General features: G+C 43.4%; 1 protein-coding gene across 4 annotated transcripts in view; it reads right to left on the bottom strand.

Annotated features, from left to right (window-relative positions):
* AFF1 (ALF transcription elongation factor 1) overlaps positions 1 to 21275 on the bottom strand; it is a 129656-nt gene that overhangs the window by 19944 nt on the left and 88437 nt on the right. For 3 of the 4 annotated variants that reach the window (XM_076337036.1, XM_076337038.1, XM_076337039.1), the window contains 9 exons: positions 17765 to 17809; positions 14898 to 14984; positions 14074 to 14110; positions 13641 to 13692; positions 8542 to 8596; positions 8373 to 8410; positions 6765 to 6921; positions 3147 to 4064; positions 450 to 544 (listed from right to left, as the gene is read on the bottom strand). In XM_076337036.1, the coding sequence (XP_076193151.1) occupies positions 450 to 544; positions 3147 to 4064; positions 6765 to 6921; positions 8373 to 8410; positions 8542 to 8596; positions 13641 to 13692; positions 14074 to 14110; positions 14898 to 14984; positions 17765 to 17809 (1484 nt within the window). The remainder of the gene's footprint in view (positions 1 to 449; positions 545 to 3146; positions 4065 to 6764; positions 6922 to 8372; positions 8411 to 8541; positions 8597 to 13640; positions 13693 to 14073; positions 14111 to 14897; positions 14985 to 17764; positions 17810 to 21275) is intronic. The other variant, XM_076337040.1, reaches the window with a different exon arrangement.

Raw genomic sequence — 21275 nt, 5'->3', positions numbered from 1 at the left:
GCAGGATGGACAAGTTCATGTTTAAAATGGTGAAGTCATTCATTCCCATCTCAACTGTTAGAAATCAGGACAAATGCCACAACATTCAACGCTTTTGCAGCAGTGTAAACCAAGTATAGGAAGACGACCAGCCACTGAAACATCAGCTTATGCTTGAATGATTAGAACCATAATCCTCAGCATTAAGAAGGGAGAGGAAGATAGGTGACACCCAAGTATCACTTCACATCTGCAACAAATAGAAAGGCGAATTAATTACATTCCCATAGCCATGTGATTGGTTCCAAAGATGTAAAGACAAATCTGCAGCAGATTAAGTTTCAGAAGGCACATTATGTTATAAGCAAACTCACAAGTATAAGGACAGGAGATAATAATTCCTCGCCTTAACCTTTTTAAGAAAGATTCAGTTTTATGCATCTTCTGCCATCCCACCACTGTATACTTACTTCAATTTATCGGAGCCTTTGTTAGCTGAAGACTGCAATGATTTTGTTTCTTTTTCCGATTTCATTTTCTTCCTATCAATCTCCTCCACTTCCCTCTAACAGGAAGAAAAAAAAAAGAAAAAACCACTCAGGTTTTGAAAGTTCATGTAAAGTATAGACCAATGGAGCTAAGTTTAATTGATTCTGATTAAAAAAAAGAAAAGATATTGGAATCGACAAAGTGGAAACCGAGAGCACAGTGGATACAGATTTCAGGCTCAGTGACAAGTATCCTAAAATGACATTTTATCTACTTTTGCTTGGATAGATTAATTATTTTGTAGTGGCAGGGATGGAACTGCTAAACCTCTTGTTGCTAGTAGTAATCAAAATTAAGGCACTTCCATTGCTGAAAATAAGCATTTCATCTGTTCTGGATGGGCTTTTTTCTCCTACTCAGTACGAATCGTACAGAAATGTATTCAGATTCCTCCTGGCAAAGTCATGAACTGCAATCAATTGTGTTTTGTGATACGCCTTATCAAAGGGAAGGAAAAAACTGCATTCACAGGAGAGTTAGATCACTCATATTCCCCATTTGTGCAGGGGTTTTTGGTTTTATTAACAAGAATCTGATATAGGTGAAATTTTAAACAGTCAGTTAAAATCGCTGCCATTGTCTTCCAGAAGAACAGGAACCATTAAGGCAGAGAGGTAATAAATAATAATTTTTAATTGCACTCCATAGATCTTACAATACAAAGCCTACAAATCATCAGCTCACCTGAATGAAAAACTTCAGAATAATTTGCTACAAGCCAAGAAAATGTAAAAGAAACTGCACTTATCAGTCAGCGTTACCCATAGTGTGCCTGGTGGTAGCCAAAAGCATTCCAGGACTTTCTGTCTCTCTCCCAAGAGTACATCCAGGTTTATGTCACTGTGATGGAGCTCAGTGGGTCATGCTCAGCACAGAGTCTACCTCCAGCAGTATGCTCAGGGCAAGGCTCCAGCACCTAGATCATATCCTTAAACTGTTTCTTCAGGTTGAGCTCCACACTGCGGCAAAAGATGTCTGACAGCCGTACCTGACCTAGCTGGCTGCAATGAAGCCTGAGCCTCCAATGACACTGATGCACGCTGACATAATACAGACGGCGAGGCTCTGAGGTGGGTTTTCCTGCAATCAGACATTCAGACTGCAAGGGAAGACATGTCTCACATCAAATAGCTCCTCTCTTGGGTCTTTGAGAGAACAGGAGAAGCGACAGATTTACTGCCTGTTTACCTTTCTCCTGCTGCTCTGGAAGAGGGGGACTGATGGGGTGTCTCAAGTTTCTTCACCATTTCTCTGCTCTTCTCAATTCTCCCCCACAACTACGGGGAGTTCAGAAAATGACAAGACTAAATGAAACCCATGTGGGAACCAAGGTTATTCACTCACACATGCTAAGCCACCTGCTTTGTGAGAAGGACTGAAAAGATATACAGGCACTGAAATATCCACGGTGAATACCCATTCACCATAAGGCCTGCAGTCAACTCTTTGTGCAGCTGAACCAGCTGGCTGGAAGTCTAGTCGCAGTCCCCTTTGGGAGTTAGCTTTCCAAAAAACACTTGTGAGCAACTACCATCTCAGTTAAATAAAGGGCTGTCTTGTAATTCAAGGGAAAGCAACTATTATAGCTGAATCATAGAATCATTTATGTTGGAAAAGACCCTTAAGATCATCGAGTCCAACCGTAAACCTAACACTGCCAAGTCCACCACTAAACCATGTCCCTAAGCGCCACCGAAGGACTCTGCAAAGGGGTCTCTGGAAAGCCCCTTACTGGACACATGCATCTTTTAAGCATTAGCATCACTGCTAGCACCACAGCAGCTCCAGGGAAAACCAAAGTTTTCTACGTATTTATCCAAGTACTGAGATCCAAAGCAGGGTTTAGTGATGGTAAATCAGTGAACCTGGTTCAGTTAAAAGTCTGCATTTATGGAAAAGCAAAAGGCACAGGGTTGTTGCCACCACCCCTAGTAATAATAACCCAGTTTACACCTGCAGAATTCCTCTTTGCGTAAGCAAGCAAAGGCAGCAGAAGGTGCATACATGGACAAAATCGAAAAGTGCAGACCGGGGCGGCCTGGGTCGGTTCTCCCTCTGGGCACACCCACGAACTGCAGGCAAGGTGCTCTCCCACAACAGATGTTAAATGGATAGCGCAGATGGCTGCACAGTCTGGGAGGTGCTTCAGACACCATGCTGCTTTTAAAGGGGTTGCAGGGGGAGGAGGCACTGCAGCCCTGCAAAGCTCTGCTTGGGCTGAAAGCTGGAGAAACCCACAAATGCTACCAAGGGGCTGACCAGCCACATACTGACACAGCCTGCTGCTGAAGGCTCCTCTGACATAGGAGGGCTGGGGTTTTGTTGTCTGAGAAAACTAGTATTTCAAGAAAACACAGCAACAAAAATGTTTTAAAACACCAAAGCAATTGTTAGACAGCTTACAGGGCTTTTCATTTGCTCAGCAGGGGATTTGTGACCAACAAGAAACATCTGTGGACAGTTTTGATACACATTCTCTTTAGAAGTTTGAGAACACCTTTGTAGGAACGGCATAATGGTCCACTCCCAACCTATGAAGCAGAAATGAACTCTCTGTGTGGGTTTTTCAAACACCACCTCGGTCCTTGTACAAACCCACCTCCACTTCCACCTCTCACCTTCCTCTTTTGAAGGGACTTGTCAGGAGTGTCCATGGTTTTCCTCTCCAAGTCCTGCTTCCTTGCACCGGGGAGTTCCTTGGCCTCTGCTCTCTTCTGGTGACTGCCTTTCCCAGGGGGCTGGGGGACTCTTGACAGGAGGGGGAGATCTATTTTCACCATGAGGGACTGAGGGGCGGGGGAGTCCCTTACTGGAGAGAGCAACTTCTTCTCCCTGATAGGCAAGGGGAGTTTCTCCTTGTGAAAATCCTCTCTGGCCACTATGGCAGGCCTGTGGCCACTAGTCCTGGTGGGGGTTGTGCCCTGGCCTTGAGGAAGGGGACTAAGAGTGAGACGCTCCTGGGCACTGCCAAGCAAAACGTCTCTCATGAGCTTGGGGTCCAAGAAGGGTTTGGCGTTGGCCTGGTGGGAGCTCTTGTGCTTTCTGTTCTCAGGGGGCTCTTGCAGTGCCGGCTTCAGGTCTTTTCTGTCACTGGGTTTTGGCTTCCCTTTCGTTTTGACTTTTGGTTTGTCTCTGGAAGACTGGTCTCTGACCTCAAAAGAACCAGGGTCACTCTCCACCTTCAGGCTTCCCTTGGGCCCCTCGTGCACCGGGGCCTTGCCAGGCCTTTTGATACCCACCGTCTGCCTGGGTGAGGGCTCCTTGGCACAAACAGGAGACTTCTGGCAGTTGCGTTTGGTCGGAAGATGAGCATCCTGAGGAGCCCTGGCCACTTGGCCAGAGCTCTTATGATGAGGCTCCCTCAGCTCGGTGCGCTGGTGGGAGGAATTGCTGCTGATGCCCTGCCCCTGCTCCTTGCCCTCCTCACATCCATTCCCATGGGCAACTTCGCTGAGACTCTCTGTTGGTACTGCTGGTGGGTTCACCTTGGTTAGCCAGTTGTCGAGCTGCCACTTATTAGAAGTTGGCGGGTCAGGCTGCAGACAAAAAGAGAAAGGAAGGATGCAAGACTGATGCCTTAATGGGCTATTTCCATCCTAGCAGAGCTTACCAGAACCCAGTAAAATTTCCCCTTACTGTTAAAAGAGCTTGAAAGTGAAAGACCATGAGACAGTGGGGATACTCTAGCATGTGCACATCAACACTGACTTCAGAAACACAGGCCTTATTTTTGCACAGGATCAAATGTGTTGCACAGCACTCCTGGATCTCTGCTAGCCCTACCTGTCACTCAGTAAGAGACCAGTCTACATGAAAACTTCATCTTGGTTTGCCACTAACCAACATCGTTGCACAATCAGACAACATACAAAAAAAGCAGCAATTGTAAAAACAGGTTAGGTGCTGTCCTCACAACGCTTTTAGAAAGTTATTTGCACACAGCACTGCTTTCAAAACAGACGATGAGCTGTGCCAGCTATCACATCTCATTGAAGTCTGACAGGTAGGCTGTCAGGCTCCTGTGGTTTAACCAAAAGAAAACCATTCACCAAAAGAAATTGTATGGCTAGCACATCAAGTCCAGCCTCTTCTGAGTCCTCTGCCTACACAACCCAACACTTGCTTCCCTCTGGGTCAAGCAAGGCATGAGCAACGACGGAGGTCTGAAGGCCTCTGGAGTCACGGTCAGATGTGGTTGCTACAAGCCCTGCCTAATCTAACAGTAGTCTGATAAATTACAAGAAAAGCAAACCCAACTAACCCTAAAACAGACAACAGAAGCTGCAAATCAGGGGCATGATTCTCTGGGGCCCATTCTGAAAATACCACATTATGTGTCAGCATCACTCAAATGTGTAGCTCATTATCTGGGCACCATCAGAGCACAGCTACACTCCTGCCGTCACAGATTCTCCCCAGTCACAACTCTCGCTTTTGAGAAGAACCACAATTCTTGCCCAAAAAGAGAAAGCCTAGTACATGAAAGGTTTTCCAAGACTAATGAATCCCTTCTGCCGTGATTTTCTTCTCTATCCAGACTCAACTCACTGTAGAACACATGGATAAACAAGACGTCTTCAATTGTGTTTGAGTGAGTCAATCTAGAAACCCGGTTTAAAAAACAGAGTTTGGTTTTACCATGGGTTTGTAAGTAAAACTAAACGACAAATTCCATTATACTGTTCAGATAGCACAAATCTGCTTTATTTTCATTAGCATTTTAACTTATTAGCCACTGAAGAGCATTTTTTTTTGTCAAATGTTATAAAAACATAGCCAAAAGACTTAGTAAACTTTGGTTTATAATGTAGGTAGCTAGCAGACAGTGGCATACTCTCATCCTTTTCCAGCACTTCTACCATCAGTTATCTTGTTTGTGATCTACACTATCATACGGGTTTTCATTAGGTTTTCCAAACACAAAGGATACTAAGAGACTTTTTTTTTTTTTTTTTTTTTTAAAAGAAGGAACTATTGCCTATAGGTCTTAAAGTCTGTGCTTTTGCATGTGAAGAACTGACTATAAACAAATGGGCCATGTGCATTAACTTGCTCCTTGAGCACCATGGATGAATACTTTGCTGAATAAAAAAAGGATAAAATGGTCAATGGCAAATAGCTAGGACTTCACTAGAGTTAGAAGGATCTTACAATCTAGTATTTTCAGGACAAACCAGGCAGGATTTGGTAAAAGAGAAGCATAAAATCTGTTTCCTTCCAAAGACACCCATATTGCAGAGGGCAAAGTCTGTAACTGAACTGCTGGAGGGTAAAGTGTATTAGATGCGAGATGAAAAGATATGCCTTCTCAAAGCTTGTTTTCTGTACATAAAACTCTCCTTGTTCATGTGCTTCTAAGGTAAAAGAAAGCAAGGCTAGGGCTGGGGGAGGGGAGGGAGAAATAAATTACAAGGTTTCTGGGCTTTCCTCTCACAGTACCTCAAAACTGTCAGCAGATTGGTTTACATCAGCTGTGGTCCGTAGGATATAACCATGCACTTCCCACTGGCCTGGGAATGTTTTGCAAGCTGGAGGAACTGTTTGAAACCATGGGACACGAGCACTTCTACAGCAGATTATTAAAAAATGCATGGTCTCAGTTATGAAACTTTAAGGCACCAAGTTCTGTTTGTCTGCTTTTCCCAATAAAAGCCTCAGAAATGCCAGTGCAGCACTATCCAAGCCAAATTCAACAGAAGCAAGTCTAAGCACATTCCAGCCCTTCCTGCAGGTCTGATCACTTCAGCTGCGATCTGGGAGAAGCTGAATCTGTCACTCATGCACAGGAGCTGCAGGGAGGCAGCAGCTCCTCTTAACATATCAGGGTCTCACCCTGAAGCAGCCCATTGCCTCAGCACCCAGAAAAGCTGCACGGGCAGGGGTGGGCCCCAAACACCCCAGACAAGCCGTGCTTCTCATCTGTGCCTTGCTTGTGTCTTGCCAATGAAGGCCCTAATTCCTCCAGGAGTGCTAGACAATGATGCCAAAGGAGAATGGGGAACACTTCAAGATTAGGCAGGTAAAAGTCTAATTATGCTGTTACAAAGAGTTATTTAATTGACAAACTCTAGAAAGGAAGCAAAGGGCAAGAAAAGTCTGATGATGCAGCAAAGATGTCAAGGGGACACCTGAACAATGACAGTATTTCAAGTCTCCTGTCCTGATTGCATTCAGACAGCAGAGGGTCTGAGGCAAGAAGCTATATTAAGCAGCCTCTACATTTTATTTGCATTCACCTCAGGTGCTGACGCTCTCAGAGGGTCATTTGCTTCACTGTCACTCGAGTTGCTCTCCGTCTCCGAGTCTGAAGAGCTGTCTGAGTCACTGGTGCTCCCTGACTCCGGGCTGTTGGAATGTGCTGATGCCACACTCTTGGGCTGGGACTGTAGGGCACTGCAAGGCCACCATGAGATAAAATTAGAAAGCAGCATGGGTGAAGGTTACTTACTTATTATATTGACATGGCAGGATTCAAAAATAAAACTGAAGCCCTGTGTTTTGGTACTGAGAGGAGAGGGGAGAAGGCCAAAGGAATACATTGCCATACTCAAAAGATAAAGCACCAGAATAAAAAACCTCTGGAAATAAAAAACCCTTCAACTCCAACCCAGTCAGAAAAATACATAAGCAGGACATCACTGCTACAATATGAAGCTGCATTTAGCCAACCAAAGTTTAAAAAATAACCAAAACTGACAAGTGCTTTTCTGAAAGCCCCAACCCTCAAAAGAAAAATTTCCAACAAAGGCTAACAAGACAGAAACATACATTCCAGGATAGTTTGTCCTTTTTGTATTCTCCCCCTTAAGTTTTCACTTCGTCATCTGTGTTACTTGGTCAAGGTGCTGTAACCGTTTCATTAACAGCCATGTCAAGCAGCAGCATTTTTTGCAACACCCTCCCCTACTCAAAAGTGTTTTCCTCCAGCACTGACAATGGGAGTGGATGGAACTGAGGGAGAGCCATGACTTTTTATGCACAGCTGCTTTTTCTTTTGAAATGGGCTTACAAAATCAAAATGTTGATTTTTTTTTTTTTTTTTTTTTTTTTTTTTTACTGTTTCCCATGTCAGTATCAACACATTTGTATGATTTGGAGGCAAGCTCCTTGCTGATCCAGACTGATAGAGTGAGAACACTCTATTTCAAGAACTTGCAGAGACGCAGATCATGCCAAGAATTGGCATGCCCTTCTGCAAGTCTGACTTTGCAGACCATTACTCTGTGCTTGAAGAACATAGATATCAAGCCAAAAATGTATGTCGGTGCTCTCCCATAGGAAAAATTCTGGGCTTCTCCACCTTTCTTCCTCTAATGCTGGCACGTGGCTGTTCAGTCTACCTTGAATATTGCTTCTGACTAACAATACATGGCAGGAACTGCTTACAATCAGCTGCCTTAGGAGGAGCTGAAACAGCCTCAATAAGTCTACCTAACCCTCTTCTGTTCTCCACCCGCTTGGCTGTTTTGGGCTTCCTTCTGAACTAAAACGGGACTCACACCTCACCCATCACTACTACAACTGAAAATCCCATTAGCTCCAGTGTGATCTACATATACACTGGTGGAGGGGAGGAAGAGAAAAGGAGGGAACAGTTGGGGAAATACAGTTCTGGTTCACAGGCAAAATCCAGCATGCCTGGATTATTCATTTCTAATTGGAGCTTTCTGTAAAACCCCACACAACTAAAGCCAATTTTCAACAGCAGCTTCAGGCAGCTAGAAACCAAAGCCTGTATCTACAAGAGAAACCAGGAACCCTTGCCCATCTACCCCATATATAAAAAGTAGTTTTGTTTTTCCTCTTTATTTGGTCTAGCTAGTAGTTTGGGAACAAACCTGTACCTTGGAGGAGCAAGTGAAGAAGGTGGCTTTTCAACAACCTGTTTTGTTCACAAAAACAAAGAGGAGAGGGGGAAGAAAGGTTAGCTTAAGGAATTCAGAACAATGCAACAAGTCGTGATGATTTAAAGGGATGTCTGTGTGCCTAGTGTATAAAACATCTAAAACTGACTTGGTCGTCACCACTCTCTTCACTATCACTGAGCTGCAGGTCGTCCTGGAGCATTCTGAAAGACAACCAGAAGATAAATATCAGCCAAGGCAGACACATTTTCAAGCAGCAGACACTGAAAAATACTTGGTTTGTGCTTGCCAAAACAAACCAACCTCCCACATCCTTTCTGAACATTCGGCATGCTCAATCTGCTAAACCCTGTCATTACCTGAATGAATGATAAAATGATAACACACAACCTAGGCATTTTACTGTGCTTTCCAACTGATCTCAGGACATTTTGCAATGGAGGTCAGTATCATTGGCTGCCATCTACAGACAACAAAGATGAAGTTCTGTGAGGGGAATGCTCCTCAGCAAGGGTTACTTAGCACACTAACAGAACAGGGCAGGGTGGAAGAAGTCTGATCCTTGTACAGCAAGAAACTAGCAAGCTATTAGCCTACGCTGGCTCCCCAAGGGGCAGAAAGCACTGTCTTTGCACCAGAAGCTGTGCAATGTTCATGCTCTCTGCTCCCAGGGGCTGCGAATATTTCTTCTGTCACAGGGGTTCTCTTTTTGCTGCTGAAGTCTCCTATCACACATACGTAAGTAAATGCTGAGGTCAAGCCTATCTCCTATTTCTTCTCTACACAATGAGCTTCATGCTCCTGCACATCTCACCAATAACCGTAACATCGAGCAGTTCAGATACTCAAAGCAGTTTACAAGTGGGGAGGCACGAACTCTATTTTACTATTGCTAGAAAGCAGGCTGCCTGCAAATGTTTCCAAAAGCGTAATTTAGTCCTCCGCCTGCAGGTGGTAACTACTGTTTGCAATTTCAATGCATTACCGAGGTCCTCAAAAGGCTGGAGGGGGAAGGATTTGTGGGGAGGGACCCAAAGTTCTCCAAAATTGTTATCCCCCTCTTTGGGAATCATGCAGGCATCCCAAAAGGAGTTGGAAAACAGACAGGCAAAACTCTTGCTATTCAAAAGTGGAGCAATTCAAATCTTGAAACTAGCTGGAGACCGACTCCTCAACCCAGAGAATTACGCAAGTGTAATTCCAAAAATGGGATAAAAAGCTTGGGAACTGAGACAGGGATTTTAATCAATCAGGTCAAAACTCTGTTTATTTCAACCTCATTTCAAACTAAGGTCTCTCTGTGAGAAATTTTTCTCATGCCCAAATAAGAAAAATAAGCTTCCAACCCCTCATGACAACACACTTTATAGCACGAAAACAAATATGAAAGATCCCCAGTGAACCACATCACCTTGGAAAAGTGGGGAGAGAGTTAGTGTTCCTGATACTTGGTAGGAAAAGGAAAACTACACAAACCTTCACACTCTTTCAAGCCTTCATGTCAAATTATGAACAAAGCGAAAAAGATTTACGGCTGTGGTTCACCTCTAATGACCCTGAGCAGTTTACTTTTATGATTGTGTGACAAAAGAAGAGTACAAACCTTGAATTAAAAAGTGATTCCATTATTTAAACACTATCCCCACTAGCTAGACAAATTATTTTACTCTCATACCAAAGCAGTTGACATGCATGGAGATACTTTCATTGAAATAGGACCATGTTTACTGCCGAAGCTGGTCACGATCTCACAACAAACAATTCCACAAACCAGAAGTGATGAATCTGCTCTTGTCCACAGAGCAGGACAGCATGAAGAAACCCCAAAGGTCTCCTATGTCTACCAGTACAGAGCCAATCCCTCCCGCACAGGTGATGCCTCTTGCAAAGGTACTGACCACACAGTCCCCAAGTACCTCTCACTGATGCAGAAGAGGTTCTCAGTGCCACAAGGGCTCTGTCTGATTATACTCGAAGACCTATGTGCTTTCTTTGTTCAGGCATTTTGACTTTGCCATTCCCCTGTGACTATCCTCCTCCATCTCCCAGCCTCTATTGCCTTATTTCCTCACACACCTCGGTTGAAATCACCTCTTGCTTCTTCTTTTAGAGTAAACACTGAAAGGAAGCGCTGTGAGACACCACCTTGGAAAACGAGGCCCCTGAATTTCCTACAGAAGGCAAACGGCACGCAGTCTGCAGCAATCCTACACACACCAACTTTGGATATGTGGGCTAGAGCCGAAGCTCACTGCCAGTCCACTGAGACACAAAAAGGAAAAAAGAAGAATAGCAACAATACAGCCACTCTTCACACTTCTGGGCAGTTTGGCCAAAAGTCTACTAGCATCTCAATGAATTCTTTTTATTTTTTTTCCAACCCATTAGGGGAAGTAGTCCTTCAAAGGTGATAATGAACAAACTTCCTGGGATGCTGAAAAGTTCTGAAAGTGTTTTCATTTTTTTGTTTTGTTTTGCTTTAAGAATTGTGGACTACAGATGCATTTCCTTTAGAGGAAAGAGGATAATGCAAGGAAACACTACCTAGATCTTCTTTTAAATCTGATTTAACTGTTTGTACTAAAAAGGACTGCCTTTTTCACCTGAGCTGCTGGTAGATAAAATGCATCAGCATAAAAGAACATTGCAACTACTTAAGTTCAATTTAGGATCAAGGAAGAACACTAAAACTTTAAATGAGTCATAATTCTGCAAGGATAGACAAAGCCAGTTTCCCCAAAACAAGGTTTCAACAAATTGTTAAATAGCCTACTCAAAGAAAATAAATCTGCTTTAATAATTTTAATGCTTTAATTAGCTCAGGAGTTAATAGATGCCAAGTTTTCACTTGCAGGACCTGTTCATTTGCAGCTTATATATACACCATCAATCTCCCTGTAAAGCTATTTAAAAAGAACTCTTTTAGTGAGAGGAGCAGCACTAAAATTAATACCGCTTGCCAAACCACCCCACTGAAAGCACAGGCTGGTGCCTCTCGGCCAGCCAGGTTAAAGATGCATCACCAAGAATGAGCTTGGCATCTGCCCTTTTAAAAGAAGGGCTACTTCCATTCCAGCACAGCCAGGTGCTAACTTCGGGGCTGTATTCAAGAATGAAAGCCATCTGGGAAACCCTTGCATGCTCTGTAAAGCTGAATGCTTAATTTGGGCGCACAGATGCACCGGGATTTCAACCTCTAATTAACCAGCACAAATGCTGTTTGTTTTCAGGCAGCTACACTTTGTAACGCTAGCTACTCCAGGCAGCTGAATGTTCAGACAGTCACGTGTGCTTTGAACAGCAAAGAAAGCAAGCCCTGTTGTGCAAATGAAAATAAAAACAAAACAAAAAAGAAGGGATGCATCAGTTCAAAGGAAAGATGTAGAGGAAGTCCTTGGGCAAATCTCGCTTGACTCCATTTTGGACGTAAACCTAAGCCACCCTGTTCCTCCTGCTTCAACTGCTTTCGTCAATTGTGGGTACGCATGTCCCTGGTAGATGAGCACTGGCTCTGAAGTGCCCGCAAGGACGTGGAGCAGAGAAGGGATATTGGCTAAGGACAGAGCTACGTACCATGCCAAATTTACAATTCTGGACCTTTGGGCTAAGAAAGGAGAATTTTCAGATTCTTGTCTACAGTAAAAGTCTCTTTTCTCTCTGCCGCCTGGACAACCGACTAAAGTGCTAGAGGGATTTTTACAAGCAGCTGAGAAGAGTTGAAATAAAGATGATGGTTGTAAGGTATCTGAGGAGAAAGGCAGAGCCTGGAGCAGTTGAAACTAGTATTTTTAATAGTGCAATGAAAATTTCCAGAAGTGGTTCAGGAGGAGCAAACTGGGGTGGAGGAAGGAGGAGCAAAATAAAGAATGGATTAAGGGAGTAGTTGACTACTCAGCAAGACACTATCCCACGCTCCCAGCCAGCAAGGGCTCCTCTGCATGATGCTGGAACAGTACAAAAAGGGTTGTTTTAACAATGTTACAGAGCTTGGGTGCAAAATTCTACAATCTCAACCAAGATGGAGAGATGCTCTTCCTCTTACTTGTGACTATTCCAGTTTTGGAGTGGTTTTTTAATTAAATTGTTCATGATAAGAAAAAGGAAAACAAGTGGAGTAAGCTTTGTAGTCTGTAGTTTGCAGCCTTCCATGGAACAACATATCATGGAGTAACATGAGATCTTTATATATCACATGAACTAATAGGCATTTAATGGTTTGGCAATTGCCTTGCACACAGACCCCTTAGCCTTCCAGACATGGAAAGATTTCTATTTGTTACTCAGGGCTCAGGATCTACCAATGCTGACATCTGGCCAGGTTAATCCTGAAAGACTAACGTCAGCCCACACAAAACTACTTTCAAGCAATTTCTGTAATTAACAGATAACCACTTTCACCTACAGGGACAGTACCAAGTTATTTTATCCACCAACTTAAAATTTTCTATTGGAACGATTCATTTATTAGTTGGTGCTCCTTCCTAGCCTTGTAAAACTTTTGTAGTGATTATGCATAAAATCTTACACTGCAACTCAAATTCTAAGAAGCTTTCTTCTGAGAGAAAACATAACATGATAGAGAAAAGAATAAATATATAAAAGAGAAGTAGAAGTATATAAATACTATTAAAAAAGCTATAGAAATTTCATCTTCACCCCACTTTGCAACTAGCTAACATTATTAGAATATAAATTGAGGTTTTTAGAAAGTCCACATGAAAATTTTGTTTGTTTGTTTGAAATAAAAATAAAATTAAGGCAACACTTTTTAGAAAACTCTTCCTTGGGCAACTGCAGAAAGTTATACCATATGATTGCTTTAAAATTTCACCCCTAGTTTTCACAGTTTTCATAGCTGTAGCTTTACTAGCCCTCACAGGCTTCAAAACAACATGCAGAATAGATCAGATTCAGTTTGTATCCCTTATAATTTATGTCAGTTGAATGCATTATTAGTAGTTTGAATAGCACTAAGTGTGACAAGATGTTTAGTAGCCACAGATTAAGAGCAAAAAACCTTCAATCTGGCACATTAATAGTTGGGTTTTTTTTCTTCAGCTTTGTTTTGTTTTTAACACAGTCATCATAAACATGAAACAGCAATGTTTCTGTTGGTGAAAATTCCCTGCACTGAAATTTTCTGAGAAAAATCATAATCTTTGGAATCAAGTAAACCAAATTATAATTCATTCCAGGTTCTTTTAAGTAGCTGCACAGTAGAGATGGGAACTGAGTCCGGTTACTTACGATGTTCTTGGCTGAGAACTAGGCAACGTTTTTGAAGGTGCGTCATACTGTTCTGTAAATCAAAAATGAATCAGTTGGTTTTATTTGCCTCACTTGTAGCATATTTTACCCTATGGTCTCTGAGCATCAGATTAGAAAGTCACTTTCTTCCAGGACATAATTGTTTTCCACTGAGATTATTCATCACTCTAAATGCGGTTTCCTAACGAAATACTGTTTGTTCTCTGCTGAACTGCTGCCTTAATTTCTAGGTAATGAATGTATACAACCTCATAAGCATTTTCTAAATTCATCACTGTTCAACAAAGCACAGGAAATTGTGCTCCTTAATCAATGTAAACATTTTATGTTCTCCTCAATGTATAACACACAACACACAAAACTGTCTGTCAATACACACATAACAGTGTGTTTTCTTTGGATTTCTACTTACTCTGATTCTGTGCTACAGATCCAACGTGCTGCGATTCCTAGAAAGAAAGGACAAAGTGCAAATTGAGAATAAAATAAATCAGCTCTCTCTTAATAGCAGCATATCGATGATTTTTTTCCACATGTTACTTACTGTAATAAATACTTTGACTAACTTGTCAAAGTATGACTTTCAAGTGTCCAATAGTCTAAGCTGGCCTGACATAGCTTAGCATGGACAGAAATGATATGTGCTACTGCCACCAAAAATATGTGTTGCTAGCACATTAGTGGTATGTGCATTTTTGAAGAAATATTTTTAAAAAATTTATAAGAGCTGCCAAACCCTTCTGTTTAACACAGTCAGCAAATATTTTTGTTGATAATAAAAATAAAATGTTTTTTGTGCTGCAACAGATGAGATGCTTAAAATGTTTCTGAAAAGCAGTCACATTTGAAGCCCACGATTATAACAAATAATGTTTGTTATTATTGAAACATTATTCATTCATCCCCCTCCGGCTCAAACATCTTAACAACTCTAAAAATACAAAGCTTGCTTAAAAAAATAAAAAAGAGGAAAGAGAATTATGCTACCATATAGCCCACTCAAAAACAATTACTCAGAAGCACAATCTGATCTAATTCTCAGTAAAACGATGCGTTGCAAGCAGCTGTTATACAACTCGAGATCCACTGTGCTTTAATTTATCTGACTTCTAAAGATAATCTCTCCTAACAGCCTTTAGCTATGAAAGGGGGACAAAATCAGATGAAAACACATGCAAGAGCCGGAAAGCTCTCTTCTAATTTATCAAAAGCCCTGGCAGAAAGAGGGTGTTTTACCTTTGTTGGGAACGGAAATTTGGAAGGCTCTGCTGTACTAGGCGTATGAATAGCTGTCAGGGGAGGTGGCCATGAGTGGGTCATTTCCTGGAAAGAGATTGAGAGAAGCAGCTTACAGTATTTTTGCTGATACATGCAGGTGAAGTTTTATGCTTAAGAGATTCATATGGATCTACCAGAAAAGTCCTTGTCAACCCGATCGTAAACCTGAGACATGGTACTGCAGTGAGAAGCCCTCCTTTGAGCACAGCAGCCAGACCATGGTGAGGACTTGCTCCTTTTCTGCAAGCATGCTTGCATTGCCCAAGTAACAGCAATCTCAGCGAAGCTTGTGGAGAGTTAAGTACTTACAGTGTTTGCAGGATTAGGCCTCAGCCTTACAGCTATCACAGTTAATAAAGGGAAAAGTAAATAAAACCCGTATATGAGTAGTTCTGGGGTTTTTCAAAGCGCAGGACTTTCCTATTACGGAAGTTCTTATATCCCCTTACAGCAACAACACTCCTAAAGGCTTTTCATAACTTGAGGAGGCCAGCCAGAGAGCTCTGACTGCCAGCCGTTCCCCATGCTATTCTGTCTGAAACACTGGCTTTTGCTCTGACTGACCGAGATGTCTGTCGCAAAGCTCTGGGACATGGTTTCAAACCAGAGAAAGAGACCACCCGATGTGCTATGTCTTTAGAATCCTTCTGCCCTGTTCCCCTGCCCTTACTCTCACCCACCATCACTACCAGGTACTGGCTTCTTGGGCTCAGCCATAGTCCAGGTGAAAGCAGAGCACAAACACCACAGCCATGGGATAGGGTTCGGCAGGCAAGATCAACCTCCAACCTGCCTCGTCTGGCACCACAGCTGGGCCCAGACGAGTGTGCTAAAGCCTTGGCTTGCACTGCAATGAACACACATGAAAAGCCTAGCACAGAAAAGGATCTTTGTCTTGAACATACGCTAAAATACTTTAATGGAGGCTAATCTAGACGAGGCCTTTGGGGAAGTTGGGGCTCAGAAATTCAGAACCACCTTGTTGAAATCGCACAAGACAGACTTTTCTTGGCTCCTGATCCTCAAGTTTTAAATCCTGAAGAGTGTAATAGTCGCTCCAAGAAGTAAGTGAATTGATATGGCCTGCAACCCTCACTACCTTTCCAGGAATAGTTATCTTGGGATTTCCCCCTCCAGCCCAACATCACCTCTGCACTCAAGGTGTGCACCCACCATCTCCATCCAGAGTGGCTGTCATGACAATTGTTCCCTGCCAACTTCCTGAAGAAAGCAGCATGCAGAGTAACACAATATTGGCACTTTGCTCACTCAGAAAATTAGGAATTATGTTCATGCTGAACACATCTCATGACGAGCATGCACCACACGCAGCTTGCTCAGGGGATTAAAAGAAATTAATGAGGAACGTGTCAGTGCAAAGTACATTTTTGTACTTTTGGCACCAAACAGACTGAAGTGTGAAAATCTCTACTGTGTTGTAATTTACAAGTGCCATTTTTTCATCAAGGCACAAATATGAAAGTTCAGAAGTGTCCCTAGTTTCCTTTTATCTATTATCTATATATAGAATATATAGATATAGATATATATATATAGAGAGATATATATCTATTCCTGTTATCTATTAGGAATAACATGAAATGCAAAGATTTACAGGGAATGAAACCACATTGCTGTAAGCAGGGATCAGAGCAATCTACAAGGGTTTCTGTGCAAGAACTAGAAGCAGCTTACAACTAACCAGGGTAACTATTTGATTGCATTGTTACCACCCTTGCCTTCTCCTTTCTCCCCTCCCACTGTTCAGTTCATTGCTTACTTCACTCACTAGCTGTGCGATCTTTCAATACATGATAAACTCCTCAATATACTGCACTACACTTCTTCATGTATTTGTACACGCTTCCCTTCCCTGTGGTTGCTACAAAAATAGTGTTATGCATTACTAACAGGCAAGAAAACAGGATGTCTCATGAAACACAAAAGGGTGCAGTACTTCCAGGTGGAGTATTTGTGCTGCAACACCAACCAGCACACAGCAGCTAGTGACCACCTGTGCACCACTACCTTTCAGCTAAAACGCTGTCCCAACAACAGCTTCTTGAGAGCAATAAAGGCATCAGGATTTTGCAACCTGAAGCAACAGTGAGGGAAGTGAATCACAGAAACCAAACACCTCCGTTAGGACTTCAGTGTCTCAGAATAGCATTTGACATCAAAGAACTGTCTTCTCAGTATCAGCATGACCGGCTTGCAGATCACAGTGCATTTTCACACTGTGCACAGTGAATGGGTGACACGTACTCAGACCCAGCTACTGGGAGCCTGTGCACTGCTCTGACACAAGGTTACAGAGACAGTTTTGCATCAGAGCTGGCTTAGCTTTGCACGAATGCACTAGAATTACAGTGAAGGAGAAGCAGCCCAGCAGCAGTGTCGTGCGCAGGTGGGTGAGATGGACACAGGTGCATGCTCCTGTTCAGGGCCACGCTGCTGGGGCTGGCAGCACGGACAGGAGGCATCATGTCCAGCGCCTTTGGAGGAAGTGTGCTCAGTAATGGCAACCCCCTGACTTGAAAAAGGAGCAGCTCTGGCTGTTTCGGATGACTTGTCAGTCTTGCTCTTGGACTGCACCAGACTGTATTAAACCTACATACTGATAGAAAGACTGGTATTACAACTCCAGCTGTATCCAAAGCTAACTTTTACCTTTACTTCTCCACAGTGTACCCCAAAACACACTTTTAGTGATTGCAACGTCTGCTGACAGAACAGAAGCAGAGCGATATTTTTTCCCCCACACACTACTTAAATGCATGCAAAATATAAGCAAACACAGAGGTCTATTATTTAAGAGCACCTACCTTCAAAATTTCTTCAATAGAGTGGACATCACTGGGGAAGGTTTGCTACAACAAAAAAGAGGGAAGCAGCATGAGTTTGTTTTGTCTTTACCAACTGACATGAGAAAAAACAGATGCACTCATCAAACATTTGCTTACCAACGGTTCTATAAACTTCATGGAAGTCCATTAATAATAAAATGCTACTAAGAATTAAAAGCCCGATCAGAAGGGCAGTTAATAATGCACTTCTACAAAGCCTGTTGTTTTCAAGTCTTTAGTAGAAGATGTATTCTAAGAAATGTGAGAAAGAAAGAAAGTGTCTCCAAACAGCATCTCTTGAGGAAATAACATAAAGAGAAACAGAGCTCATTAAACAATGGTGCTCATTCAGCTGACAGGATTCCTCTTGTTTCATGACTTGCGTTCTTCTATGCACCCATGTGCACTCAGCAGAAAAGAAGCCAGTATAAAGTCCTAAGCTTGGAGGAGGCAAAAGTAGAGGTGGTTTTAACTGGAGGAATCATGCACCAGGGCCTTGAATGCCAGCTCTTGGACTCATGGGAACATCAACTGCCATTAAAAAATAGAAAAGCAATACAATTGTAACTTGTGCAGTTCAGAATAAAACCTTGAATGTACCACCAGGTAGGAGCAACATGGTGATTCCTGGAAAAGCCTGCAGATGACCTGGATCTGGATCGAGGAACTGCCCCTGTGCCTCCCCCACCTGTTTTGCTGGAGCCCAGGCAGTGACCACCACATACTCGCCTGGCAGGGCAACGCAAGCATGGTGAGGACCTCTGAAGGGAGGCCAGCTCCCTGGTGGTGCCCTGGCACTCCACCAGCGCCACCTGAAGGGGACCAGGAAACAGCCGTGGCAGCGCCTGCAGCTGCCTTCAACCAGGCTCACAAGCCCAGGCACGACGAAGCTCTGGGGAAGAGTACAATGCAAAAGCAATGCTAATATTTGCCAGTTATATAACAAACAGCAGACATTGCAGCTTGTACAAACATGTAAATCTGCTTTTAATGTATCAGCAAAACCACTTAGTGGCTCCTGGCAGGACACCCCCCTGCACACATGCGACACCATGCATTGGTAGCATGGGTATTGCTGGGCAAGGCAGGGACTGGGACAAGCGCAGCAAACACCTCCTGCTCCCCAGGCATGTGGGGATGAGGGTAACCACACAGCCAGGGTGAGTGGCAATGCCCCCTGAGAGAGCCCACCTGCCCCATGCCCAGGCTCTGCACGGCGGGAGAGGATGCAGCAGCAGTGCCCTCCTTCCAGCGCTGCCGGCAGCACTAGGTGCTGAGGATGCTCTGTAGCAGGACCCATGCTGCTTCCACACACTGACCCGCTGCCCACCCATGGGGAACACCACTTCACTTCAACAGATCGGCTTCTCATCTACTAGTAAGGCATGTGTTTTGAAAGTACCTGTCATTTACACATCCTTTCCTAACTGATATCATTAAAGGAAATTGAAATGAAAAACAACCTAAGAGCTGAGTAGTTATAATGAGCAAACTGCATCCAAGACCAGCTTCTTGCCTATTAACAAGAGACTCAATGGAAATGTCCAGCAATCGGTGTAATTGCTGAAAGAGAAAGGCCAGGAAGGTGTTCCTCATGTCAAAGGAAGAGGGCAGTGAGCTACGGTGCCAGATCAGAAGGATCTTCCCCAGAACAAGGTAAAAACAGCAATGCAAGCAAACACTTTATTAAAGTCAAAAAGCGTCGTCCTTAGCACTCTCTCAGAAAGGTCACTCATCTGCTTCCCATATGCTGCACTATTTACATTGGAGGGAGAAGAGAAGATGAGGAATCTCTTTTCCCTGCAACCTCATTTGTCTGTGTCTACATAAAGCTTTCATCGAGGCAGTGCTCATTTGACAAAGATTTGACTTTTCTTCAGAAAATCACGCACGGATAGCTGCTTCTGACCTTACTCACCCCGAGACAAATGGAAGCTGAGGCATGGCCAGATGAGTCACACAAATGAAAGCAAGGGGCTGGGATCTAGCAAGGCTTGCAGAAACGTCCCGCAGGAGACAGGAGGAGGGGAGAGGGAGAGCAAACAGCAGGGAACTTCTACCATGTGGCAAGAGATTGGGATGCTCACGGTGCCAAAAAGGGATCCCTCTTTTCCTCTTTTTCTTCCCAGCAAGCTTAACCTGGTAGCTCAACCACCTAATTTACTTCTTGATTTAATAAGTGGTGAACAGCAGACGCAGAAACTTGCATCTTGCTGTACAGAAAAGCAGCATTCAACTAGCAGATTGCTTCAGAAAGCTCCTGAAATATCCCATGAGAGCACCACAGTAAAAACCCTTCCCACAAAACAGGTAGGGAATCAAGATCCTGCCTGGACGAAGTATTCAAAAACTCTCTCTACAATGGATCGATTGCAACAAATCAAAATCAGTTTGCTTCCCCCATTCCAGAAACTTAAGTTTTATGAGGTCATAACCGATGACAAAAGTGGAATTCAATTAACCTGAGAATCATAGAATATCTGCAACAGCCAGTTTGGACCTCTTATCCTTGCCAAACAACTCACACCCCTTCCTGAAGTTCTTTCAGCTAAGCCTGAAGAGGCTTTGAAATTGATACAAGTTTACATACAATGAGTATTTATAGTGCAATTGTCAGGAGGATTTATCGTAACCCCGAAGGGCACTGTTCAGTTACTGTCTGCTGCTCTTCACAGGTCCAGTGGATTAGCAGAAACCACTTTCTTCTTTGTGGCACAAAATTTAAAGGAAAGCAAACACATGACACTGAACAAGTACTGCAGAAGTCTGCATCAGCAGCACAAGGACCTCTATTTTTGTTTTTTAAAGACACAAGGTTTAAGTACATGCCCTCCAGATATGTGCAGCTCTGGAGCTACAGAACATAAGGTATCAGGGATGCTCAGGATTGCTTTCATCTTTGGCTAGCAGTTTACTCCCAGAGCCACTAAGTTAGGACACACTAGGAAGCTCGTGCCCCTGCTGGAGACTATCCCTGAAGAGTATGGGTTTTCAGGCATCTTTAATCTCTCTTCTGCTATCCTGCTGCACCCTAAGACTGAAAAACTGAATGACATTTTCACCAGCAGTAAAATGTGCAATGAGCAGACAAAACTGCTACCCACAAATGGACTTGCAACACCCGTATCAAATACATGGTGAAACGTTTGCTCTAGAGAGTAAAATCACAGACTGTTCAGGACATGCACAGAAGATTTCTTTTCAGTGCTAAAACCACAACAAAACTGGTCACAGCCATTTGACAGCACCAGGGAACCCTCCTGTCTCTCAGGTAGGACTGCGACTGTCATTTTTACCACAAGGCTGCAGCCCCTCGCAGTCCCTGTGCCCCAAACCTGCTGGCCCTGGAGAAGGGCGGGCACACACCCTTTCACTCAGTCCCAGCTGCAGTGCCCAAGGACTCATCTTTTACAAAGCTATGCATCCAGCGCCTGAAGGAGCTGAGCTTTTCTGCATGCTGAATAATTTTTTGCCCATTCACATCTCGGCT

Source organism: Aptenodytes patagonicus, chromosome 4, assembly GCF_965638725.1.
Source record: "Aptenodytes patagonicus chromosome 4, bAptPat1.pri.cur, whole genome shotgun sequence".
NCBI lineage: Eukaryota > Metazoa > Chordata > Aves > Sphenisciformes > Spheniscidae > Aptenodytes > Aptenodytes patagonicus.
This window is presented reverse-complemented; position numbering and strand designations above follow the sequence as displayed.